Genomic DNA, 22,974 nt, shown 5'->3' with positions numbered 1-22,974 from the left:
TCCGCCTGCATCTGCCTACACTCCGGGTCCCCCACAGTGGCAGTGACAGCGGGGGACCCCGACCTATCTGGAACGGCCTGGTGGGACGGCCGGCGCCGAGGCCCGAGGCCGCCATTTTACTTAGGCGCACCCGGACCTGGAGGAACTCAACACGCTGTGACCCGGCCTGAACTCCCCGCGGCTCCGAGGCCGTGGCTCGGGGCTCATCCCTGGACCCGGGGGAGGGGCGGCTCTACGCCAAGCACCTACGGACACCCACCAGCCGCCTAGACCTGGGACGCTGGACGTGGGCCTCGCTGACGGGCCCAGCTGCATCAAAGGGAGATCCTGGTGAAGGTGCCTTAGAGGTGAGGAGACTTGCATCATCGCCAAGTGACAAGCGGGGTGCGGGCAGGTGAACCCCAGCGCGTCCGGAGCATCCTGGGTCAGCGACTACAGCCCTACCCTTGCACCCACTCTCACGGCCCACGGCCTGCCACCTCCGCCACAGACAGGACACCAGACACATAGCCATTGTTGGGTCCACGCTGCCTATCCGTGCCGACAGGCTTGGGGAACGAGTTGAGGCCTGAGGATCAGAGGCCTACGCAGCCTAGCCACGAGGTCCCGCGGCCGCTGCACGCACCTGGAACAGGAGCACCGTGGCCACGGTCAGCCTCGTGTAGCAGAAGCTTCCCTCGGAATGGCCGTCCAGAGAGGGGGGGGAAGAAGGGCGAACGGACCCTACCGGAGATGTTAAACAAAACCCAGGCAAATGCGGGCAAGGGACACCCATCGCCGATCCAGTCGAAGGCCCAACAGGATGCAGACACAGGTGAAATACCCATAACCCGCTCCTTTCTGGAATCCCTTTTCAATTCCCTTAAGGAAGATTTCCATACCCTGAAGCAGGAGGTGGCGGGCGAGGTTAGAGAAGTGCGGAGGGAGTTGGACAGCCTCGGGGAGAGAGTGGCCGCCACGGAGGGAGCAGACACCGCCAGAGATGAGGAGATAGTGCAGCTGCAGCAGGAGGTGATACGCCTGAAAGACCAGCAACTGGACCTCCAAGCCCACAACAAGGACCTGGAAAACAGGTCTCGCCGGAACAACATTCGGGTTCGAGGCGTTCCAATTCAAAGAGGAGGGCACCGATGTGGTGGGCTACCTGCAGGACTTGTTTCGCGGCATCCTGGGCGAACCTGCGGACTTCCACATTCGGATCGACAGGGCCCATCGAGTGGGACTTGCGAGGCGGGCTTCAGCCCCACCGCCGGACATTCTGGCCTTTCTTCCAGATTACCCGCTCAAGGAACGTATCCTCAGCGAAGCCAGGAAGCAACAGCCCTTACAATTCCGAGGACACCCAGTGGCCCTCTACCAGGACCCGTCTGCCATAACGCTCCAAAAACGTAAGTCCTTTAAAATTGCAACGGATTTCCTGAGGGAACACGAGACCCCGTATGCCTGGGAGAGAGACCTGGGGAGAGAACTTACACGCAAGGAGTGGGAAGGCATACACCCCAGGGCCCGACATTCAGCCTACCACATGGGCCTTACCGAAACACTGACCAAAGTGGTCACCTATTGGTATCACACACCTGAACGCCTACACTGCTGGGACCCAGAGTTAGCGATCGCTGCTGGAGGGGATGCGGGGAGCTCGGCACACTAGAACACTTACTATGGAGCTGTGAACGTTTGAAATCTTACTGGACCGCAATCCTTGACTTAATAGACATGCACCTAGACACACAACTTCCCATATTCCCCGCCTATGTGCTACTTGGCCTCCCTAACTCCTTGATGTACCCCCTAAAGTCCTTGAGGGGGAGACTTATAGCGATTGCACTGGGGGCAGCGATACAGAACATTGTGGCACACTGGAGAGACGTTCAACCCCCTCAGCAACTTGGGTGGCTACATAGGCTTTGGATGGTACTAGGTATGGAGAAGTTGTCGTTGACGAAAGCCGGGAAAGGAGGGGAATTTGCGGAACTTTGGTGGCCGTTCCTGACCCTACTCACGGGGGAGCTCAGGACACCCCCGCGCCGCACGGCCACCAGCTGTAGCGTGTGCGTCCCCTCGCTACTGTCCTCAGCCTCGCTGAGCTCGCCCCGTCGACCCCGCCCCCTGCCGTCATAGTTTGCGTGTGTTTTATTTATTTCTTTTGTGCTGCCTGTATCGTTTTCCCCTTCTGTTCTGTGCCCTCCGTTATCCTTTTTTTGCCTTGCATTGTAAGCGCCGCTCTCTGTGCCCCCCCCACCCGCTTCCCGCCCCCCGCTTCCCGCCGCCTGCGTGCGGCCACGCCCCCTTCCTTCTGTGCCCTCCCACCTCCCAGCTGCTCCGCCCTCCCTCCCACTTCGCCATAAATGGCGACCGTGCATATGCGCAGCGGGCGCGCCGATTGTGCGCCGAAGGCGCACCAAAGGTAAGCCCGTCTGCGCCCGTCCGCGCCTGGACCGCGCCCAGGGCCAGGACCCCTGGACCCCGCATACACCAGCCCACCCGCCGGACCTACGACGCCGCCACCCTCAACGCACTCAACATCGGCCGAATCCCGGGATGCCACCGAGCCACCCCGAGACGAACCCACGGACCCTTCAGCTGCAACGCCTGCAAGTTCACCTGCATCCGGACCTGCCCCGCACCAGCACCCGCCAAGCCGAACACCAGCAGCAACCACCTCAAGTGCATCCTGCTCAACACCCGCTCCGTCCACAGACACGCCATCAAACTCTGGAACCTCCTCGACACCACAGCTCCTGACGTTGCCTTCCTCACGGAAACCTCAGCACCCGACATCGCCATCGCCATCCCAGAAGGATACAAGATCACCTGAAGCGACCGCATCAAACAGACGGGAGGAGGCATCGCCATCATCCACAGGGACACCATCCACATCACGACCAACACCGACGACACCCTGACTACCGCCGAACACCTACACTTCCAGATCCGCACCGTCCCGAAGACCACCCTCAGAGGCACCCTGATCTACCGACCCCCGGGACCACGCACACAATTCAGCGAGGACATCGCCGACTTAGTCAGCCCGCATGCCCTCCCCTCCGCGGACTACATCCTCCTGGGGGACCTCAACTTCCACCTGGAGAACAACAACGACCGCAACACCATCACCCTGCTCGACAACCTCGCCAACCTCTGACTCAAGCAGCTGGTGTCCACCCCCACCCACCTCGCCGGACACACACTCGACGCCGTCTTCTCATCCAGCAAAGACATCGCCTTCAGCCACGCCACTGGACTCCACTGGACGGACCACAGCTGCGTCCACTTCACCTTCAGAAAAACGACGATCCACCACCACCAGCAACAGGTTGCTCGAAGAAGCTGGAACAAGATCACAGCCGACCAGCTCGCCGCCTCCCTGAGCCAGCACCCTCCCGCCAGCTCAGCGAACCCCAGCCAGGCCGCCGACAACCTCACGAAATGGATCAGCAACTGCGCGGACGAACTCGCCCCACTGAGGACCCCGCCCAGCAGACCCGGCAGCAAGAAGGCCCCATGGCTCACCGACGAACTCAAGAGCTCCAAGAAGAACTGCCGAGCCCTCGAGAAAGCCTGGAGAAGGGAACCAACACCGGACAACATGACCACCCTCAAGCTTGCCACCCGGAAGCACCACCAACTGATCCGCGCCACCAAGAAAACTGCATTCAAGGACCGGCTGGACAACAACGCACACACCTGCAAGGAACTCTTCAACATCCTGAAAGAGCTCTCCAACCCCAACGCCGGAAACAACTACATCACCCCATCGCAAGACCTCTGCAATTCCCTCGCCTCCTACTTCCACAACAAGATCGAGGACATACACAACAGCTTCAGCACTCAACCGACGCACGCCACGACCGAACCACCGCCCCCCACCACCACCCTCCGAGCCTGGACTCCGATCAGCACCGAAGACACCGTCCGCATGATAAACTCCATCCACTCCGGATCTCCGACCGACCCCTGCCCTCACCACGTCTTCAACAAGGCCGACGCTGTCATCGCACCCCACCTGCGGGACATCATCAACACCTCCTTCGACACCGCCACCTTCCCGGAGAGCTGGAAGCACCCGGAACTCAGCGCCCTACTAAAGAAACCTACAGCGGACCCCACCGAACTCAAGAATTACCGCCCCATCTCGCTCCTCCCGTTTCCAGCCAAAGTCATCGAGAAGACCGTCAACAAACAGCTGGCCGCCTTCCTCGAGACGAATGGATCCCTCGACCCCTCACAATCTGGCTTCCGAGCCAACCACAGCACCGAGACCGTCCTCATCGCTGCCACCGATGACATCCGAGCCCTGATGGACAACGGAGAAACAGCGGCCCTCATCCTCCTCGACCTCTCCGCGGCATTCGACACGGTCTGCCACTGCACCCTAGTGCAGCGCCTCAGCAACGTCGGAATCCAGGAGAAGGCACTGGAATGGATCATCTCCTTCCTCGACGGAAGAACACAGAGAGTCCGTCTACCTCCGTACAAGTCAGAGGCCACCGAAGTCATCTGCGGCGTCCCTCAAGGATCTTCGGTGAGCCCCACCCTCTTCAACGTCTACATGAGCCCCCTCGCGGCCATCGCACGCCAACACAACCTCAACATCATCTCCTACGCTGACGACACCCAGCTGATCCTCTCCCTGACCAACGACCCCACCGCCGCCAGAGCCAACCTTCACGAAGGGATGAAAGGCGTAGCCGAGTGGATGACGACCAGCCGCCTGAAACTGAACTCAGACAAGACGGAAGTCCTCATCCTGGGCCCCTCGCCCTCCGCCTGGGACGACTCCTGGTGGCCCCCCGCCCTGGGCACCGCACCCAAACCGACAGACCACGCACGCAACCTGGGCTTCATCCTGGACTCCTCCCTCACCATGACCAGACAAGTCAACGCCGTCTCCTCGTCATGCTTCAACATCCTGCGCATGCTCCGGAAGATCTTCCGGTGGATCCCCACCGAGACCACGAAGATGGTCACCAGGGCCCTCGTCACCAGCCGAGTGGACTACGGCAACGCCCTCTACGCCGGAACCACCGCCAAGCTCCAGAAGAGACTCCAGGGGATCCAGAACGCCTCAGCCAGACTCATCCTCGACATCCCACGACACAGCCACATCTCCGGACATCTGAAAGTCCTGCACTGGCTCCCCGTCAACAAAAGAATCCCCTTCCGTCTCCTCACCCACGCACACAAAGCCCCACGCGATCAAGGCCCGAGCTACCTCAACAACCACATCAACTTCTACGTTCCCAAACGCCACCTCCGATCAGTCAGTCACGCCCTCGCCGCCGTCCCCCGCATCCGAAGAACGACAACAGGAGGAAGGTCCTTCTCCTACCTGGCCGCCAAGACCTGGAACTCTCTCCCGACCGACCTGCGCCTGACCCAAGACCACCTCTCCTTCAGGAAGAAGCTCAAGACCTGGCTGTTCGAGCAGTAGCAGCCCCCCCCCCCCCAAGCGCCTTGAGACCCTCCGGGTAAGTAGTGCGCTCTATAAATGTCTTTGATTGATTGATTGATTGATTAGGGAGCTGGGCTGCCCCCGCTACCTGCGACTGCTGTGCTTGGCGGATACCCCACTCGCAGATCCTAAAACACAATCACGTAGGCCGAAAGCCCGGAGGCGAGATACCGCCCAGGAAACCCTTTAAAGCGATGTCAGTCTCCGGTTGTGCTCTCACTCGATGTACAAGGAGGGGGTGGGATGGGTCGGGGTTGGAGGGGGGACTTGTTGGGGTTGTTATTCTTCTACTTTATGACATAATTCAATCAAAGATGGCTCCTGAACCTTTACAACGCGGCCGGCCCAGTTGTAAAGATGTTAGATGCCTCCTTCTTGCTATCCTTGTCCTGCGGGTCATGCTGAAAGCCCTAAACAGCATCTAAATCAAACAAGGCTTCCAGCCTACGGTATTACTGGCATCAAGAAAGAAAGTAGGAATCTTTCAAAGATGGGGGCTGTATCTTGATCTCACAACTGGATATAGGCCAGATGTCCGGTTGCAATTTCTGTACTACGACGGAGTACCGACGGAGAGAGCGGGGCTCCCTTCCCTGAGTTGCAACCAGGTTGAGGTGGGTAAGCTTGTCCTACAAATTTGGACAAGTTCCAGTATCACACACAGGATTACTGGTATTGTATTGTTGTTTATTTATTCATTCATTCTTTCTCACTTCACAGCAGTAGCTTTGTTATTTCCTTTGGTCCTGAAGAAAGCCTAATATACTTCTATTGATTAATAATGGCTGAAACAGCAGCAGGGAGGGGAGGAACGTGACTCTCCAGACCCCACGTTGAAGGATTTAATGGAAGCCATTAATGGAGTGCGCACCTCCATGAAGCAACGTATGGACACTCTTTCCTCAGAAATGACGCTGATCAGGGCTGACCTTACCAAATACAGGGAAAAAGTCAAACAACTGGAACTCAAAACGACCAGCCTTGTGGAAGATACATTACACTTGCAGACCGAAATTCAGGAACTCCAGGCGTTCCGTAAGTTTACAGATGACAAGCTGGAGGACTATGAGGGGCACACGAGGCGCAATAATATACGCATTCTTGGCGTGCCGGAGAAATCGGAAATACCCGCCACTGACCTATTCGTAGAAAACCTGATCACGACGCAACTGCAACCGAAGGGCCTGTCCAAGCTGTTTGTGATTTAAAGAGCTCACAGGGTGCCTGTGGGTCGCCCAAGGCCTGGCCCCCCCACCCCCGATACTGGCCCGATTGCTAAACTATAGGGACAGGGACGCAATTCTACAAGCCGCCAGGGTCGCCCCTCCAATCAAACTAGACAACTCTAATATTACCTTCTTTCCTGATTTTATTCAAGCTGTGCAGAGCCGATGACGTACATTTCTAGATGTCAAAAGGAGATTACGCGACAAGGGCCTCAAGAACGCCATGCTCTTCCCGGCTCGTCTTTGAGTTGAGGCCGAAGGAAAGACTCGCTTCTTTGATCTAACAGAGGCAGCATCTGATTGGTTGGATGAGTGGAGGAAATCGGCAGAGGGCGGCTCCAGTGATCGTTGAGGCAGATGTCCTGACTACACCAGTAAGACACAAAATAGCTCCTAGATGCCCGTCACTGACAGACTGTCACTGACAGACTGTTGGCGTATGGGACATTAGTCTATAAACTTGTGCACTAGCGTATTTTGAAGCAATTGGAATACTGTAACTTGGCTCATTTAGGCCCGGAGCACCTTTAATTTGAAATGGTAGGGAGGTGGGCCGACGGGGCGCTTAGGCCTCCCCCCAGTATCTTCTTTCAGTAAGCTGGTGGGCAACAGGCACTCTGCATTTGAGAATTATGAGCCCAGAGTGCAGGGGAGCAGGGTGGGGGGTTGTTGGGAGGGGATGTTTTCACTTGTTCGTAACTTTTTGGTTTGTCTCGACAGTACAGTCCGTACTGATTGATAACAAAGTGGGGTGCAATATCTTATTCAATGTGTGCACAGTGGAACAAAGAGCTTAAAATCTTAAGTTGGAATGTTAACTGGCTTGGGGGCAAAATTAAGCGATGTGTTGTTTTGCAATATGTCAATAGACTGGCGCCAGACATCGTGTTGCTTCAGGAAACTCATTTGATTGGTAACACATGCAAGGCTATGCATAGATGGGGTTACTCAATGGTCGCACATGCAGGTTTTACGTCTAACTCAAGGGGTGTAGGCATCATGCAAAAAAGATAATACGCACCACCAGGCTTACAATCCACAACATTTACTGACCTCAGCACTATACTGCTAGCGCTGCCTGACGGGCACCTAGTGCTTGGCGGAGACTTCAACTCAGTACTCTCTGGCTCGTTGGACAGACACCCCCTTAACATGTTGCCTGACACTTCACACTCCATTTCTGGCTTCCTGGAAGTCATGGGGCTAGAGGATGGATGGAGAACATATAACCCGGACAAAATCCAACACACCTTTCACTCCAGCGCGCATAACAGCCTCTACAGTCTGGACTACATAATTGTCCCCGCTCCACAGGTCAAGAATATTCATGAGATCCGTCATCTAGCCAGGGGCATTTCCGATCATTCTCCACTATGGGTTCACATAGTCCTTGACCAAACACAAGTAGGACGAATTGCCCCTATCAACCCATGGTATCTTAAAAATCCTAAAATACTCAAAGATCTAGTTAAAACCATAGACAACTACTTCTTGGAGAACGAAAACACTGTTGACTCTCCACAGACCCGTTGGGAAGCCTTCAAAACAGTTCTCCGGGGTCAGGCCCTCTCTCTGATAGCGGGACAAACTCAAAGGCATCTCTGACGCGGAACAAGAGGTGTATCGTCTTGAACAAGGCATGGGTTCTGACATCACTCCTGAAGCCCTCCACACACTCAGTCTTGATCAGGACGAGTACAGGGCATTAGTTACTGACCGTGCCAAGACAATGGGACAGGACAGGATGGGTCAGATCTACAACTGGGGGTACAAGGCTGGAAAACTAATTGCCTGGCTTGACAAAAGGAGTATGCTAGTAGGCTCGTCCTGGAGCTTAAGGGCACCGACCCCATAACAGACCCCCAAGACATAGTTAACCAGTTTGCAGAGCACTTCCGCATTGTGTACAGTTCAGTGGCACCATACAATGAGGACGATTCCTCGGATCTCCTAAGAGTCATTTCCCTTCCCACGCTCTCTGACTAGGACCGAGTATTCATGGACAGTGACCTCTCCATTGATGAAATAGCACTTGCGATACGAGCGCTACACCCGGGTAAGGCACTTAAACCAAACGGCACCCCAAAAGAACTCTACAAGCTCCGACCAGATAAATTGGCCCGTATTAAAAAGCTATATACGAAGACAGCCTCGAACAGGGTATGCTGCCTCTGGATCAGAGAATCGCAACCATTGTCACAATTCATAAGGAAGGGAAAGCCAAGACAGACTGCGCCTCCTACCGCCCTATTTCACTGTTGAATGCAGAACCTAAAATCCTCGCTAAACTACTCGCTAACAGGTTGATCAAAGTCATAGGGGACCTAGTACACCCTGACCAATTAGGATTTATGCCACGTAAAAACACTGCGTTAAATCTGCGCAGAGTCAACGGGGTTCTGGGTAGGGCACCTACCATATGAGAGCAGGCAATCATAGTCTCTCTGGATGCCACCATGGCACTTGATACCGTGGAGTGGCCTTATCTATTTGCCGTACTCGCAAAATTGGGATTTATCGCAAACTGGAAGTCACTCCCATTTTCCCTGTTGGGCAAGGCAGCCCTTTTTAAGATGATGTCCCTACCCCACTTCTTGTAGTCTAAGTTTAAGTTCAAGTTCAAGAATTTGTATAGCGCACTACTCACCCAGAGGGTCTCAAGGCGCTTGAGGGAGGGAGTGCATTATTTATCGAATAGCCAGGTTTTAACTTCCTTTCTGAAAGAGATGTGGTTCTGTGTAAGGCGGAGGTAAGTGGGGAGAGAATTCCAAAACTCGGCTGACCCTGTCCCAAACTCGTACTTAAAAGAAATAGAAGGGCTCCAGCAGGAACTTGTATGGGACGGGAAGCCACGTATTGCTTTACAAAAACTCACGCTCAATTGGTATGATGGAGGGATCAGATTGCCAGACATTAAAAAATATTACTGGGCTGTGCACCTTGCAGCCATAAACCATGGTACATACGGCCGCCTTGACGACCCGGGGTTCAATATGGATAGATGGCTTCTCCCCAACAGTGCTTACAGTCAAGCACTTTATTCCAAACCGGGCAGGTATACACTTACAGGTCCCACCGGACAAGCAGTTGGAATCTGGCATTCAGCGACCAAATCACTCAGTTGGAGCCATAGGATAACTCTTGCTACGCTCTTGTGGGATTCTCAGGACTTGGGAGACCTGGGGAACTCAAGGGGCTGTGAAAAATGGGGACTAATAGGTATATCACATATTAAAGATCTCTGGGACGCAGATGAGGTGAAGCCCTTTGACGTCCTCCAGCGTCAACACGAGTCGGCAGAATCAGAACGTTTCCGATACCTGCAAGTCCGACACGCGTTGCGATCAGTCCTGCCCCGGAACTCCTCTCCTCCAGACTCATCCCTACTAGAAGATAGAATACTTAATGGCCACTTGCCTGAAAAAGCCATTTCCCTCACTTACAGGAAGCTCATCGACAATATGGAAGATCTTTTGCGCTCACTACAAGAAAAATGGGCCAGAGATGGTATCGAACTAGATGATGAAGATTGGCAAGTGGCAGTCTCCTCCCCCAAAACTGTTGTGATCCCAGCACGTTTCCGCTTAGTACAACTGAAGATCCTGCACAGAATCTAGATCACGGGACCCCAATTGTTACAGATGGGTGGGGCAAGGGATGGGTCGTGCAGGCGGGGATGCACCCAAATGGGCACGCACATGCACATAATATGGCACTGTGATACACAAGGGGATGGGTGAAACTCAGGGGGGTTGTGCTTCGGCCAGAAGCGCGTAGGTGCCTCCTTAACATATGGGAGCCTACTGACCTCCCCACGCACACTACACAATGGGTCACACTTGGCTACATGGTTGCCAAAAGGAACATTGCTCAGCTCTGGGGGGCCTCACATGCACCCAAAGTCACAGACTGGAAGAAGGACCTCGATTGGTGTATGCTGAGGGAAAAGACTGTGTACATGGCCAGACGCTGCCCCCGGAAAGGGTCCAAGATTTGGGACCCCTGGAATGTCTACCATGGTAATATTTGTGTTCCACCCCGTAATTTTGATTCTGATGATGCCCCTTCTCTGTGATTTCCAATTAATTATCCTACCGTATCTGTATAGGTAATTGTTTCCACTGTAATTCCATCTGTCATGTTTGCAGAACTTTACTTTTATGTCGATTTCTGTCAATAAAAAGATTTATATAAAAAAAATAATGGCTGAAAAATGTTGACCTCTTTATACATCCTAGCAGTTTAATTATACACTGTTTTGCACTGTGTTTTAATCATGCCAGTTCGGACGAGCCAATAAAGAATCTTTTCATCCCCACTAGGTAGTTTTAAATTCACTCACTCATTGCGCTCCACACTCCTAACACCTTATTACTCACATATGGGATTTTAGCATCCATAACAACTGTTGACATCTAATAAAAACATCCCAGAGCTTCTACCTCACAGTGAGGGAGTTGTAGCCCTCAGTGGGACCACGTTTTCCCACTGGGAGGAGACGTTTTCCCACTGGGAGGAGAAGCCCATATGATGAAGCATGCCACCTATGGTGGGTGAGGGCATTCGCCCTGAAAGGGATTGCTCCCCTTTTGGGGTTTGTTAGAGAGACGCAGATGAAATGCGTTACTTACCTGTAACAGCAGTTATCCAGTATTGGTGTCTTTCATAGATTCACATGCCTGAATCATTCCCCGTCGTCGAGACGGGAGCCTCCGGTAAATAAAAAAGTAATGTCCATAGACATACATAGAGAGAAAGGGTCCAAGGGTCTCCCCTTAGTAGCCTTTCCTTGTCCTTATGTAAAAAGGACCAAACTGTCATAGTCAGCCAATCAGCTCCGACCTCCCTCTAGAACCTTCCTGGGAGGAGCCTCAGTCCCTCAGATTTTCGTACGCACCCAGCTAGGTTTGGCGTAATATAGTCCGAGAGGGAAGTGAGTCCTTCCAGGGGAGGCGGGAGGGTTGCATGTGAATCTATGAAAGACACCAATACTGGATAACTGCTGTTACAGGTAAGTAACGCATTTCTTATCCAGTATTAGGGGTGTCTTTCATAGATTCACATGCCTGAATCAGAGTAGCTAGCAATTATAGCAGCACATTTGTGAAACAGAGTTGCTCCGCCGTCATAGTAGATAATGCATATAATATCATACAATAAAGAGACAGCATATCATCAGAGCAATAATGTGCATACCTGGAAGGCGGGATGTAGGAAGGCTCACCTTACTGAAAGAGGTGGCGAAGCACCGCCTGGCCCACTGCCGCATCCTTCTGGAGTTCGATATCCAGGCAGTAGTGTCTGGAGAAAGTATGCGGTGACTTCCAGGTCGCCGCTCTGCAGATGTCCAGGATCGGCACTCCAGCAAACAGTGCCGCTGACGTAGACATCGCTCTGGTTGAGTGAGCCAGAACACGGTCATTCAAAGGCCGGCCGGCCTTTTCGTGGCAGAATGAAATCGCAGAGGAGATCCATCTGGAGATGCTTTGCTTCGTGAGGGGCAGGCCCATTCGTGGTCTGCTGTATGCCACGAACAGCTGTGAGGATTTCCTGAGAGCCTTAGTCTTGTCCAGGTAGAACTTGAGGCACCTCATAAGGTCCAAAGAATGCAGCGACCTTTCCGCTGCTGTGGAAGGGTTGGCAAAGAAGGACCTAAGGACCAATGGTTCGTTGAGATGGAAGTCCGAAGGTACTTTTGGAATGAACTTAGGGTTTGGTCGCAGTATCACCCTATCATGTCTGAATTGAAGATATGGTTCCTGAATGGACAAGGCTTGCAGCTCGCTAACTCTTCTGGCCGTAGTTAGAGCGAGCAAGAGCGCTGTTTTCCATGAGAGGTGTTGAAGAGATGCCCTGTGAATGGGTTCAAACGGGTGACGCATGAGCTGGTTGAGTACCAGGTTAAGCTGCCATGTGGGAGGTACTTTCCGAGGCCTCGGAAAGGATCTGTATAGCCATTTGAGGAATTGCTTGACTAGCCGACTAGACCACAGAGAAGGTCCTGTGACTGTTCTGGTGAACCTCGAGATTGCTGCCAGGTGAACTTTGATGGACGCATGTGCCAGTCCCGACTGGGCCAAATGCAGGAGGTATGGTAATATCTGTTCAGGTGTGATGGCGAGGGGCCGTAGGCCCTGGTCTGAACACCATATGCAGAACCTCTTCCATTTGAGACAGTAGGTCTTGTTCGTACTGTCTGCCCTTGCTTTGGCTAGTACATCCCTGCAGTCTTGTGGGATATACAGGCCACCGAACTCTCTGTGCTCAGGAGCCAGGCTGATAATTTGAGCGATTGGAGGTTCGGGTGCTGTACCTGCCCGTTGGACATCGTCAGAAGGGCCGGGTGTTGGTTCAGGCGAATCGGTGATCTGATGGAGAGTCGAAGCAGATCCGAGAACCAGTGTTGCCTCGGCCAGGACGGGGCAATCAGGATCAGGGTGCATGGTTCCACCTTCATCTTCCTGAGGAGCCGTGGGATCATCGGGAATGGAGGAAAGGCGTATGCAAAGACGCTGTACCATCCGATGGAAAATGCATTTCCTAGTGATCCTGGTTGGGGATGCCAACTTGCGAAGCTTGGGCATTTGGCGTTCCTCTTGGTGGCAAAGAGGTCGATGTTTGGGACTCCCCAAAGAGAAAAGATGTGAGTGAGGGCGCTGTCTGATAGTTCCCACTCGTGTGAGAGGGACTTTTGCCTGCTCAGGGCGTCCGCGATGGTATTGTCCTTTCCCGGGACATATTCCGCTTTGAGTTGGATTTCGTGCAGCACTAGCCAGTTCCAGATCCTCTGCGATTCGCGTGAGAGCGAGAGCGAACGCGTTCCCCCTTGTTTGTTTAGATAGTGCATCGTCGTGGTGTTGTCTGTCCTGACGAGCACTGGGGCTTTCTGGATGCGGGGCAAGAAGGCTCGGAGAGCCAGATACACGGCTCTTAGCTCCAAGAGGTTTATATGGAGCGATTGCTCTTGAGAGTCCCATTTGCCGCTGATCTGTAGGTCCTGGAGCACCGCGCCCCATCCCTCCAGGGAGGCGTCTGTTGTTATCACCAGCGGTGATGCTGGAAGGAGAAACGGTAAGCCCACAGTTAGATTTCGGCGACGTGTCCACCATTGTAGAGCTTTGGAAATTTTCGGTGTGATCCGAAGGATGTCTTCGAAGGAGCCAGTGCTTTGAGTCCATTGGCTCGCGAGTGCCTCCTGCAAGGGCCGCATTCTGAGCCTGCAGTGCGGGATGAGGAGTATGCAGGAAGACATCATCCCCAGAAGGGAGGTGTAAGTCCGAACTTTCAGGTGCTTTGTCTTTGCCACAGCCGTGGCCAGAGATAAGATCTTGTCTGTCCTCTCTTTCGATGGGAAGGCTTTTGTGCACCCTGTGTCCAACATGGCCCCTAGGAAGGTAATCTTTGTTGCGGGGACCATGCATGATTTTTTGAGATTGAGCGTCAATCCCAGATTTTGAAAGAGATTGGTGCAGGCGTTGGAGGATGTGATTGCGTCTCCAGGAGAGGGTGCTTTCACCAGCCAGTCGTCTAGGTAGGGGAAGACCTGGTGGCCCATTTGACGCAGGAAGGCTGCCACTGGCGCAAGGCATTTCGTGAAAATGCGCGGCGCGGACTTGAGGCCGAACGGCAGGACTTTGAACTGATAGTGACGGCCCGCCACCTCGAATCTTAGGAATTTCCGGTGATTTCGGAGGATGGGGATGTGGTAGTATGCATCCTGGAGATCCAGTGACACCATGAAATCTCCTTTCTCTAGAATGCCCAGGATTTCTTGAATCGTCACCATCCTGAACGATTGGCTCCGCAGGAAGGTGTTGAGTGCCCGGAGATCCAGGATGGGCCTCCACTTGTTTTCTTTTTGTTGTACAAGAAAGAAGTGGGAGTAAAATCCTTTCCCCTTTGAGGATGCCGGAACCCTTTCGATTGCTCCTTTTTGTAGCATTGTCGAAAGCTCCTTCAGAAGCAGGCGTGGATGTTTGTGTGTCCGTCTGCGTGGAGGGGTATTGGGAGGGATGGAGGTGAATTCGAGAGAGTGGCCGAATCGAATAATTTGAAGAACCCACCGGTCTGTGGTGATGTACTGCCAATTGTGAAGGAAGTGGGTCAGCTTTCCTCCAATTTGAAAGGATGGAGAGGGTGTTTGGACTGGCTGGAGTAGTCGGTCACTGGCGGCCGCCAGCGCCCCTCTTGGTATTTTTACCTCTGTAGGTTGATCTTCCGAATGAAGATTGTCGGCTTTGCTGTTGTTTGTTTTGGTACTGGCCTTTGTGATTGTATGAGAACGAGGACCTGTTTTGATATGAGCCTCGATAGGAGGACTGACCTCTGGGCCTACTGCCCCGAAAGGACTGGTTTCTAGACTGCAGAGAGCCCAGTGCCCTTGCCGTGTCTGTGTCCTTCTTAATGGCCTGTAGAGCCTCGTCGATCTTTTCTCCAAACAGGTGCTGGCCGTCGAAGGGCATGTCCAGAACCTTTGCCTGTACTTCTTGGCGGAATGAAGTCGCTCTTAGCCATCCTTGGCGTCTCAGTACAGCAGCTCCCGCAAGTTGACGGAAGCCTGTCATGGCTGCGTCGATAGCACAGTCTATGAGTTCCGCTGCAGAAGATTGACCTTCCACTAGGAGCGCTTTCACCTCACCCTGGACTTCGTCAGGCAGCTCCTTCACGTAAGGGGCAATGTCCTCCCACAGCTGGCGATTGTAACGCCCCAGCAAGGCAATGGAGTTTGCCACCTTGATGGACATGGCCGATGTGGATGTGAAACGTTTACCAATCGTGTCAAGTTTTCTGCCCTCTTTGTCCGGGGGAGCGGACAGTGGTGAGGAAGGGTTGCGGGAGTGTTTCTGGGCCGCCTGCGTCACTACCGAGTCCGGTTTGGGGTGACCGTTAAGGCAAGCCGCCGCAGTGAGTGGTGCTCTGTATTTCTTATCTAGGCGTGGGACCACCGCCGGCACAGAAGCAGGAGTTAGCATTAACTTCTTTCCTTGTTCCCACAAAAATTCTATGATCGGAACAGCTTTTGCGGATTTCTGAGTCTGTTCCTTAAAGTCGTGCAGGAAACAGTCAGTTTCCGTGGATTCCACCACCATGTGGAATCTCTTCGCTGCTCTCTCCACCAGCTTGTGGAAGCCAGCAATGTCCACCGGGGGGGAGTCCGCTTGACGTGGTTGTGGTGAAGCTGGGGATGATGCTATATATTCATCCTCTTCATCCTGGTCTGAGTGGTCCGAGTGAACCTCCTGGACCTCTCCTTCCTCCAGTTCTTCCTCCTCCTCCTCTTCGTCCGAAGAGACCACCACCTGAGGCTGGACTTCATGGTGGTTTTGATGGTGAAGCTGAGTTTGTTTTGGTGCGGACACCTGTACTTGGACTGAAGGTGTCTGATTCCCCTTGTCCTCTGGCGCGGGACTTCTAGGCGCTTGACCGCCTCTGTCCGCCTCCGGGAAGCGTTGCTTGTAGTCTTGCACAAGAAGTCGTAAGTCATCAACCAGGGTCGCTGGTAAGCATATCATGGGGGTGACTTCAGTGCGGATACTGGTATGGACGGAGTGTTCCTGATAGGTGAATTCTTCCTGTTCCTCATCAGTGCTTTGGCATTTTATGTGAAGGTCTGAGACCGAAGTAGCGGGATCCAGATGGTCATCCTCTTCGGATTCTTCGCTTTGGAAAATTTCTTGAGGTGGTTGCTTTTCCACCTTGCTTGGAGACGTCGTTTCCGGGGTAATTAGTGGTTTGCATGGTTTGCCAGACTGCATGGCAGAGCTTGTCGTCGTCGAGGGGACCGTTGACGGTGGCAGCATCAGGGTTGGCGCCTCCAGCAGTTTCGATTTTTTCCATGGTTCCTTCGACGACGAGTCGTCCGTCGACGGTGTCGTCGTCGAGTCCGTCGCCGACGGAGCCTTCGGTGTCGTCGTCGAGCCCTTCGTCGACGGGGTCTTCGTCGACGGGGTCGTCGACGACGAGTCCTTCGTCGACGGGGTCTTCGTCGACGGTGCCTTCGACGACGAGCCTGTCGTCGACGGGGTCGTCGCCGATGTCTTCGTCGACGGTGGAGTGGACGAAGGGATCTTGGTCGTCGACGACTGCGAAGTCGTCGTCTTCATCGACGGTGCCTTCGTAGACGATGTCCTCGTCTATGAGTCTCTCGTCGACACTCTCGTCGTCGACAGTTTCGACGACGATGGGCTCGTCACTGGTGACGGCGTCGTCGACGGTGTAGTCTTCGTTGTCGACATGGTCTTTGTCGTCGACGACGATTTTAGGAGAATAATTGAACAGGTCTACCTGAAGATGAGGAGGACGTAGTCGTCGTCGTCGACGCTGAGGGCGACGACGCTGATGTGGTAGACACCGTGGTTGTGACTGAAGTAGTCCTCTGGCTTTGTCTAGAGGACGGAGCAGGCCTTTTAAAGGTTTTATCCTCCTTAGCAGACACTGAAGATGACGCAGATCTCGCCTCTGAAGACTTTTTATGGGTCTTCGTAGGAGGAGTGTCTGAGGGGCCCGGGGAAGCTTCCCTTGGCCTCTTGTTAGAGACAGCAGAGGTCCTGGAAACGCTGCTCACAGAGGAGTCCAGATTGTCTCTGTTCTTAAGCCTGTCCAACCAAATCAGAAGGCGACCTTCCCTGTCTCTCACGGTCTTTTTTGGAAAAGACCGACAGATTTTGCATTTGTCCGAATTATGGTCCGGGTAAAGGCAATACAAGCACAGGTCGTGCTGATCATCCACATGTATTCTTTTCTTGCTACAGGAAGAGCAGGCCCTGAACAGGGCTTTCTTCTTCGAGTCAGACATGGAAGAAGCAGTAGAAATACACACTTACTTCAAGAATAGTGTGGTGAAGAAGTCCTTGAAGAGTTTTTAGGTTTCAGAGAACACTTTCAAAGAAAGTTTGATGATTTTAGAGTAATCCTGAGGAGAGCTCAGGCTGGAGACTCCCTAGCACAACGTGCGGTAGAAAATCTGAGGGACTGAGGCTCCTCCCAGGAAGGTTCTAGAGGGAGGTCGGAGCTGATTGGCTGACTATGACAGTTTGGTCCTTTTTACATAAAGACAAGGAAAGGCTACTAAGGGGAGACCCTTGGACCCTTTCTCTCTATGTATGTCTATGGACATTACTTTTTTATTTACCGGAGGCTCCAGTCTCGACGACGGGGAATGATTCAGGCATGTGAATCTATGAAAGACACCCCTAATACTGGATAATAACCTCTTTCATCTTTTCCCATGCTGGTTTCAGGTTACCATAGACCCAAGAAGTTTTTTGTGTTATGATCAGATGTGGCTGATGCCTGCTCTGAACAGAAACATACATTGGATCCGGAATAGATGCCACTGGTGTCAAAGCCAGTCCCAGAGTAGGTTGAAAATATTAGACTGTCAATATGGTAGTGAAAGCATGAGCTGGTGCCGGTAGGGATCCTGGGAGAGGTGAAAAGGAGTCAGCTAGGGCAGGTCCCGTGACGGTAGTCCGACTAGTAGCCCTGAAGTTTCATAGATCCAGAAGACACTCCAAAGGGTGCAGGAAAATTCCAGAAAATCTGGAACATCACCTCTCTAAAGACCTCCATCTATAAGATTAACAAGTATGTTCTAAAGTCATTCATTTGATCCACCAGCTTACTTGGTACAAACACCAGAGCTACCTAATTGGTCCAGACAGCCAAGCCATTCATCATCTTGAAGTCTCCAAATACTGGTAAGACAATATACTTCTCTGTCCTTCTTGGAATGACTATCTACATTTGGATTTAATCACCAACCATGATCGGATTAAATGTAAGTGTCTTCCTAAAAGGAAAGCATTATAAAACATATCTTGAAACGGTCTATCTTCCTTGTTAAGGCACAACTGTTAATAACAGTGTACCTGTTCTAATAGAAGTACAGTAATTCAGACATTGACGCTTAGGTTCCCTTGTGTTGTGGAGCTGTCCTAGCCCAACCACGGAAAAGGGGGTACATGAAGATACAGATAAGGTCTCAAGATCAGTGGAGATAATGCACTGCTTATTTGGATTTGTGCTCTGCCTTCAATTGTGGATCCACTGCATAAGAAATTTTGGAAAAGACTACAATCAAAAATGTATTCTTTTTAACACCCTTAACAACATAAGCATTCCTTAATAATAACTATGCTGATTCCGGCACTGGTTCCGGTCAGGTATGGATTTCATACTATCTAACTACTTTGTTTTAACGGGAGTATAATTACCTTCCTCTTCCCAGAATGTAAACAACCCCAGTCAAGGAAGGGAAAAGTTGTATTTATGGTAACTGAGCGATATTAAAAACAGAAAAAAGCAACATTTTTTAGAAGGATTCATCTAAACAATTTGTTACTCTCTGTAGGAGACCTGTTTGACTAAAGGCCCAAGAAAAGGGCTAAAAACACCTATTGACAAACTGACAGTAATTCCAAGTTTGGATAAAGGTCAGAATGGAGGAAGGACTAGGATCATTGGTCACCACTAGAGAAAACAAGCTAGCTACACAGCCACCTTTAAGACAGAACTTGCTCGAATTAACATATAACCAAATCCATTTACCAAGCAAAGAATTTTACAAAGCGTTCAGGTCACACTTTCCATAGGAACTGGTTCCAGAAGAGGCAAGCAGCAGAATTGGACAGATACCGGTAGCAGTCCAGAAATCAACAAGTTAAAGAAAGTACTGAAAAGAGACAGAAAAAGAACAGGTGTGTGTCAGTATTGAGAAGACAGGAAGTGGAAGCACTGAAAAGGTCCGCAGGATTTTCATGCATGGCGAACTAGGATAGGTGCACGAACACTCTTCCTAACGGTGCCCAAGCACTAACCAACCAAGTCAAAGGCAAACATTAAGATTGCATGTAAAGTGTTCTGTTATGTTATGGCTCTTCATTGTAATATCAAGACTGAAGATAGGTTTATATTCTGCCATGTAAATCCATTTCTTTTACAAAGCAGAAGGACCTGAAGCAGGCTGGTCCAACGTGTGGTTCTTATCAAATTTACGAGGAAGTCAGAGAGGTTTTTGCAAAAAAGCCAAAAAAAGAGGCAAAACTGGGGAAAATAATTCAAATGTAGGTTAACACATTATAGAATATGTTGGTGATTCATTAAACAGGCCGAAGTTAAGACTACCAAAAAAGGGTTTCCTGTGCAAGCGTAACTTTGACATAACTACAGAGAAAATGCATTAAGTTGGAGAACCAATAAACTATGTACATGATGTACAGCAACTCTTCCTTGGAAATCTGTGCAGACATGGGAGCCACATGCAGGGACAGCTGTTTTGTCAGACGAACCACAGCACGTATAAAAGCATTGCAGCACTTCCACAGCTGATGTCAGCTGTTGTGGTGCCATACACTCGGGCAGACCTGTACCTCGTTTCCTCTTAGCAGGTGAGCAGCCATTTACTTTAGGTGTGGAGTCTGTCCTGACTTGGTGACAATTCCTGATCAGATGATAACGCTCAATGAAGTTCTGGAATGGGACCCTGGAAATAAACAAAGGCGTGCAGTAATTATTCATATTGCCTGCATGACAAAACAACCAATGCACATATTTTACAAGCTCCTTCTGTGCCTTCCTTGTTCTTCCACAGGGTTCTATCGAACGGTTCTTATTTGGTGCCTATGTGAAACAATGTTTTTTCTTCTCCATTGAAGCAGCAGATAGGTGTGGTAGATACACACGCCTGGGTTTATAATAATTTGAGGCATGCAGGTGGACCAGTCCCACTGCTCTATCATACTGCTCTCAATCAGACCTAATGGAACCAGGAGCCCTGGGTTCTAAGTGTAGCTTGCCAACTCACCATATTTGCGTGATTTGAACATCTACATTTCTTCTTTGCCCTCATCTAGCTACAAAGGAAGTACTTAAAGAAGTCTTACTGCAGCATTAGGTGCTATTTAAAAACAAACTGATTTAAAGCAATATCTTTTAGGTATAACCAAGACCTGGTATCCGAAGCAGCAAGAAATGTATAACTATTCTTTCAGAAGCTTGTCGGAAAAAAATAAGCGCAGAAAACAGGGATTCTATTGGAGATGATGCAAACAAAGTATGAATCTGTTTAGGAATATACATTCCAAAACTTTCAGTAAGTTAATAATAAAGGAATGTATTTTTCCGGGTTTAATACTATGGATAAGATAACACTGTTTTCTCTGCAACTATAACAGATGGTGGGGCCTTTCCCCACGGAATACCTATAGAGTAATACGAAATACATGTACACTTTGATTACTTCCACATGTGCCTATAATGGTCAAGCACTTAATAATGATGGTAGACCTATTTTTAAGTGCTCCAAATGTTGTCACCGAACAGAACAGCAGTATGAGAGGATAAAGCAATCTGCTCAATAGTCACAATATGGTTTTGAGGAAAACAGACTAAAACTATAGTTTCTTTTTCATCAAACAGCTACTCCATCACAAAGCCACCTCCTTGCACCACATATGAAATGGAAGAAAGGCAACATCACACCGAATGTAATTCTTCAAGATATAGTGGCACACGGTTAGGTATTTAGAATGGATGGCCTAATCTGAGGAAGTCTACAATAGAACTCAAAGATGCATTCCCCAATCTGTACCTGATAGGGAACCCGGCTGCGCTGATGTTGACTGCCTCCACAATCCCACAAGCTTCCAGTTGACTGAGAACCTAAAGAACAAACAAAGAAATGGTTTGGCTCAACAATCTCAGTCTTTTTCGGTCAACAAGGAGTCTAGTGTAGGTATTTGCTAACTCTCTGCTTTCAAAGACCCTACAATGGGGTAGAGAATTCAATGGACAAGGATTCTCTACGGGCCCATCAAGGTATTTTCTTTCAGAAAAAAAAAAAATACTTTCAGATGGTTGTTAATCGTATTAACACCACTTGATATAATAGGAAAGTATTAGTAAGCACATGTAAGAAACACTATTGCTGATGAAAGCAACAAATATTACTAGTACTTTATCTGTTACATTTACAAAACGTTTTGATAGTATGTGGAAGCAGCAACATTACTCGTCTGTCTTCAGTGTCTCTCAAACCCCACAAGATAACACATTTTATTGGTTTGAAGATGACGGCACCTTCGGTCGACTAGGTATTATAAATCAAAACAACGTAACATATTCAACTCTTAAATCAGATACCACATATTTACGATAACTTGATATAAGTATCCAGATTATATAGAGATAAAGTCTTCAAACATTTTTGCTCTCAGACACCCTAAGCAAGATATTTGAAGTATGGCCCCCCTCTAAAACTTCAGGGCAAAGATTGGGGGAGTGGGAGAGATGGAACTGAGTGCAGGGGACGGGCATATAATTGATCATTTCAGTGGTATTTTTTTTAATAGCTCATTATGCAAACTAAATGAGAGACTTCTAAACAGCAAATTCTTCAAACAAAAACAGGAAGTGACCCCAAAAGTCTGCTCACCATAACTGGGGTGTTAGGAGCCACTCACACTCCAGTGCCTCAATGCAACTGCACCTGCGGCACTAATGATAATTGAGGCCCTGAATAGCAGGCTGTTATCTCTGCCTCCTTCACCCCTTCCCGACCCACCTTGCCTGACCATTGCTCCAATCTTCCAACAGGTTCTCTGTCCCTTAAAAAAAAAAAAGTGCTCCCACATGTTATCCTTTTTTTCTGCAAGGGTGCCCTAATGCTAGATAAGGAAAATAAGGCCTCTACCCCTTTTTCATGTGACGCATATATAATTGTGATGCAGAATGCCCCTCAGACTCCAGGTCCCAGTGCCTCTGCTCTGCTTCACTGATGATAGGTATTGCAGTGCAAAGCAGGTTTTTTCCACTGCTATTTGTTAAAAACAGGACACCCATCTTGTCAAGTCCGCCCCCCTGCCATCTCTCTAAGGCTGAAGTAAGGTGGCCCCTCTGCTTCAATATTCCCCTGTCTTGAGCCATTGCTCGGAGGCTGAAAGCAATACTATTATAGTAAGTGTGCAGTGTGCGAGAAAATGAGGATAGTAAAGCTGCCATGACTTGGGTTTAGCAGACACTTCATACCAGGTGACTCCCATGCCATTGTACCTGCATCACCAATAATACTTTCTACCCCATTGAGTTAAATAACATTTTAAAAGCAGCAAGAGTTACCTGGGCTCTAATGCTAGGAATGACAATGGACCCCCCCCACTCCATATTTTCGTAGTAAGAAAACCCCTTTATCTCTCCCCTTTCCTAGGGAGCATCTCTCTGAGAAAGTTGTCTCTGTTCAACTGTAAACTAAAAAATTAGCCCCAACATAATGCCCCCTCTTCTCGGCCATAACTG

At 50.6% G+C, this 22,974-nt stretch overlaps 1 protein-coding gene across 2 annotated transcripts in view; it reads right to left on the bottom strand.

Moving 5' to 3' along the window:
- Positions 1-22,974, bottom strand: part of MYO19 (myosin XIX) — a 603,741-nt gene that overhangs the window by 184,053 nt on the left and 396,714 nt on the right. For both annotated transcript variants that reach the window (XM_086954910.1, XM_086954911.1), the window contains 2 exons: positions 21,272-21,342; positions 20,052-20,164 (listed from right to left, as the gene is read on the bottom strand). In XM_086954910.1, the coding sequence (XP_086811036.1) occupies positions 20,052-20,164; positions 21,272-21,342 (184 nt within the window). The remainder of the gene's footprint in view (positions 1-20,051; positions 20,165-21,271; positions 21,343-22,974) is intronic.

The sequence above is a fragment of the Lissotriton vulgaris genome, chromosome 2_1 (assembly GCF_964263255.1).
Source record: "Lissotriton vulgaris chromosome 2_1, aLisVul1.2, whole genome shotgun sequence".
Classification (NCBI taxonomy): domain Eukaryota; kingdom Metazoa; phylum Chordata; class Amphibia; order Caudata; family Salamandridae; genus Lissotriton; species Lissotriton vulgaris.
Note: the sequence above shows the minus strand (reverse complement) of the source record. Positions and strands in the feature narration are given on the sequence as shown.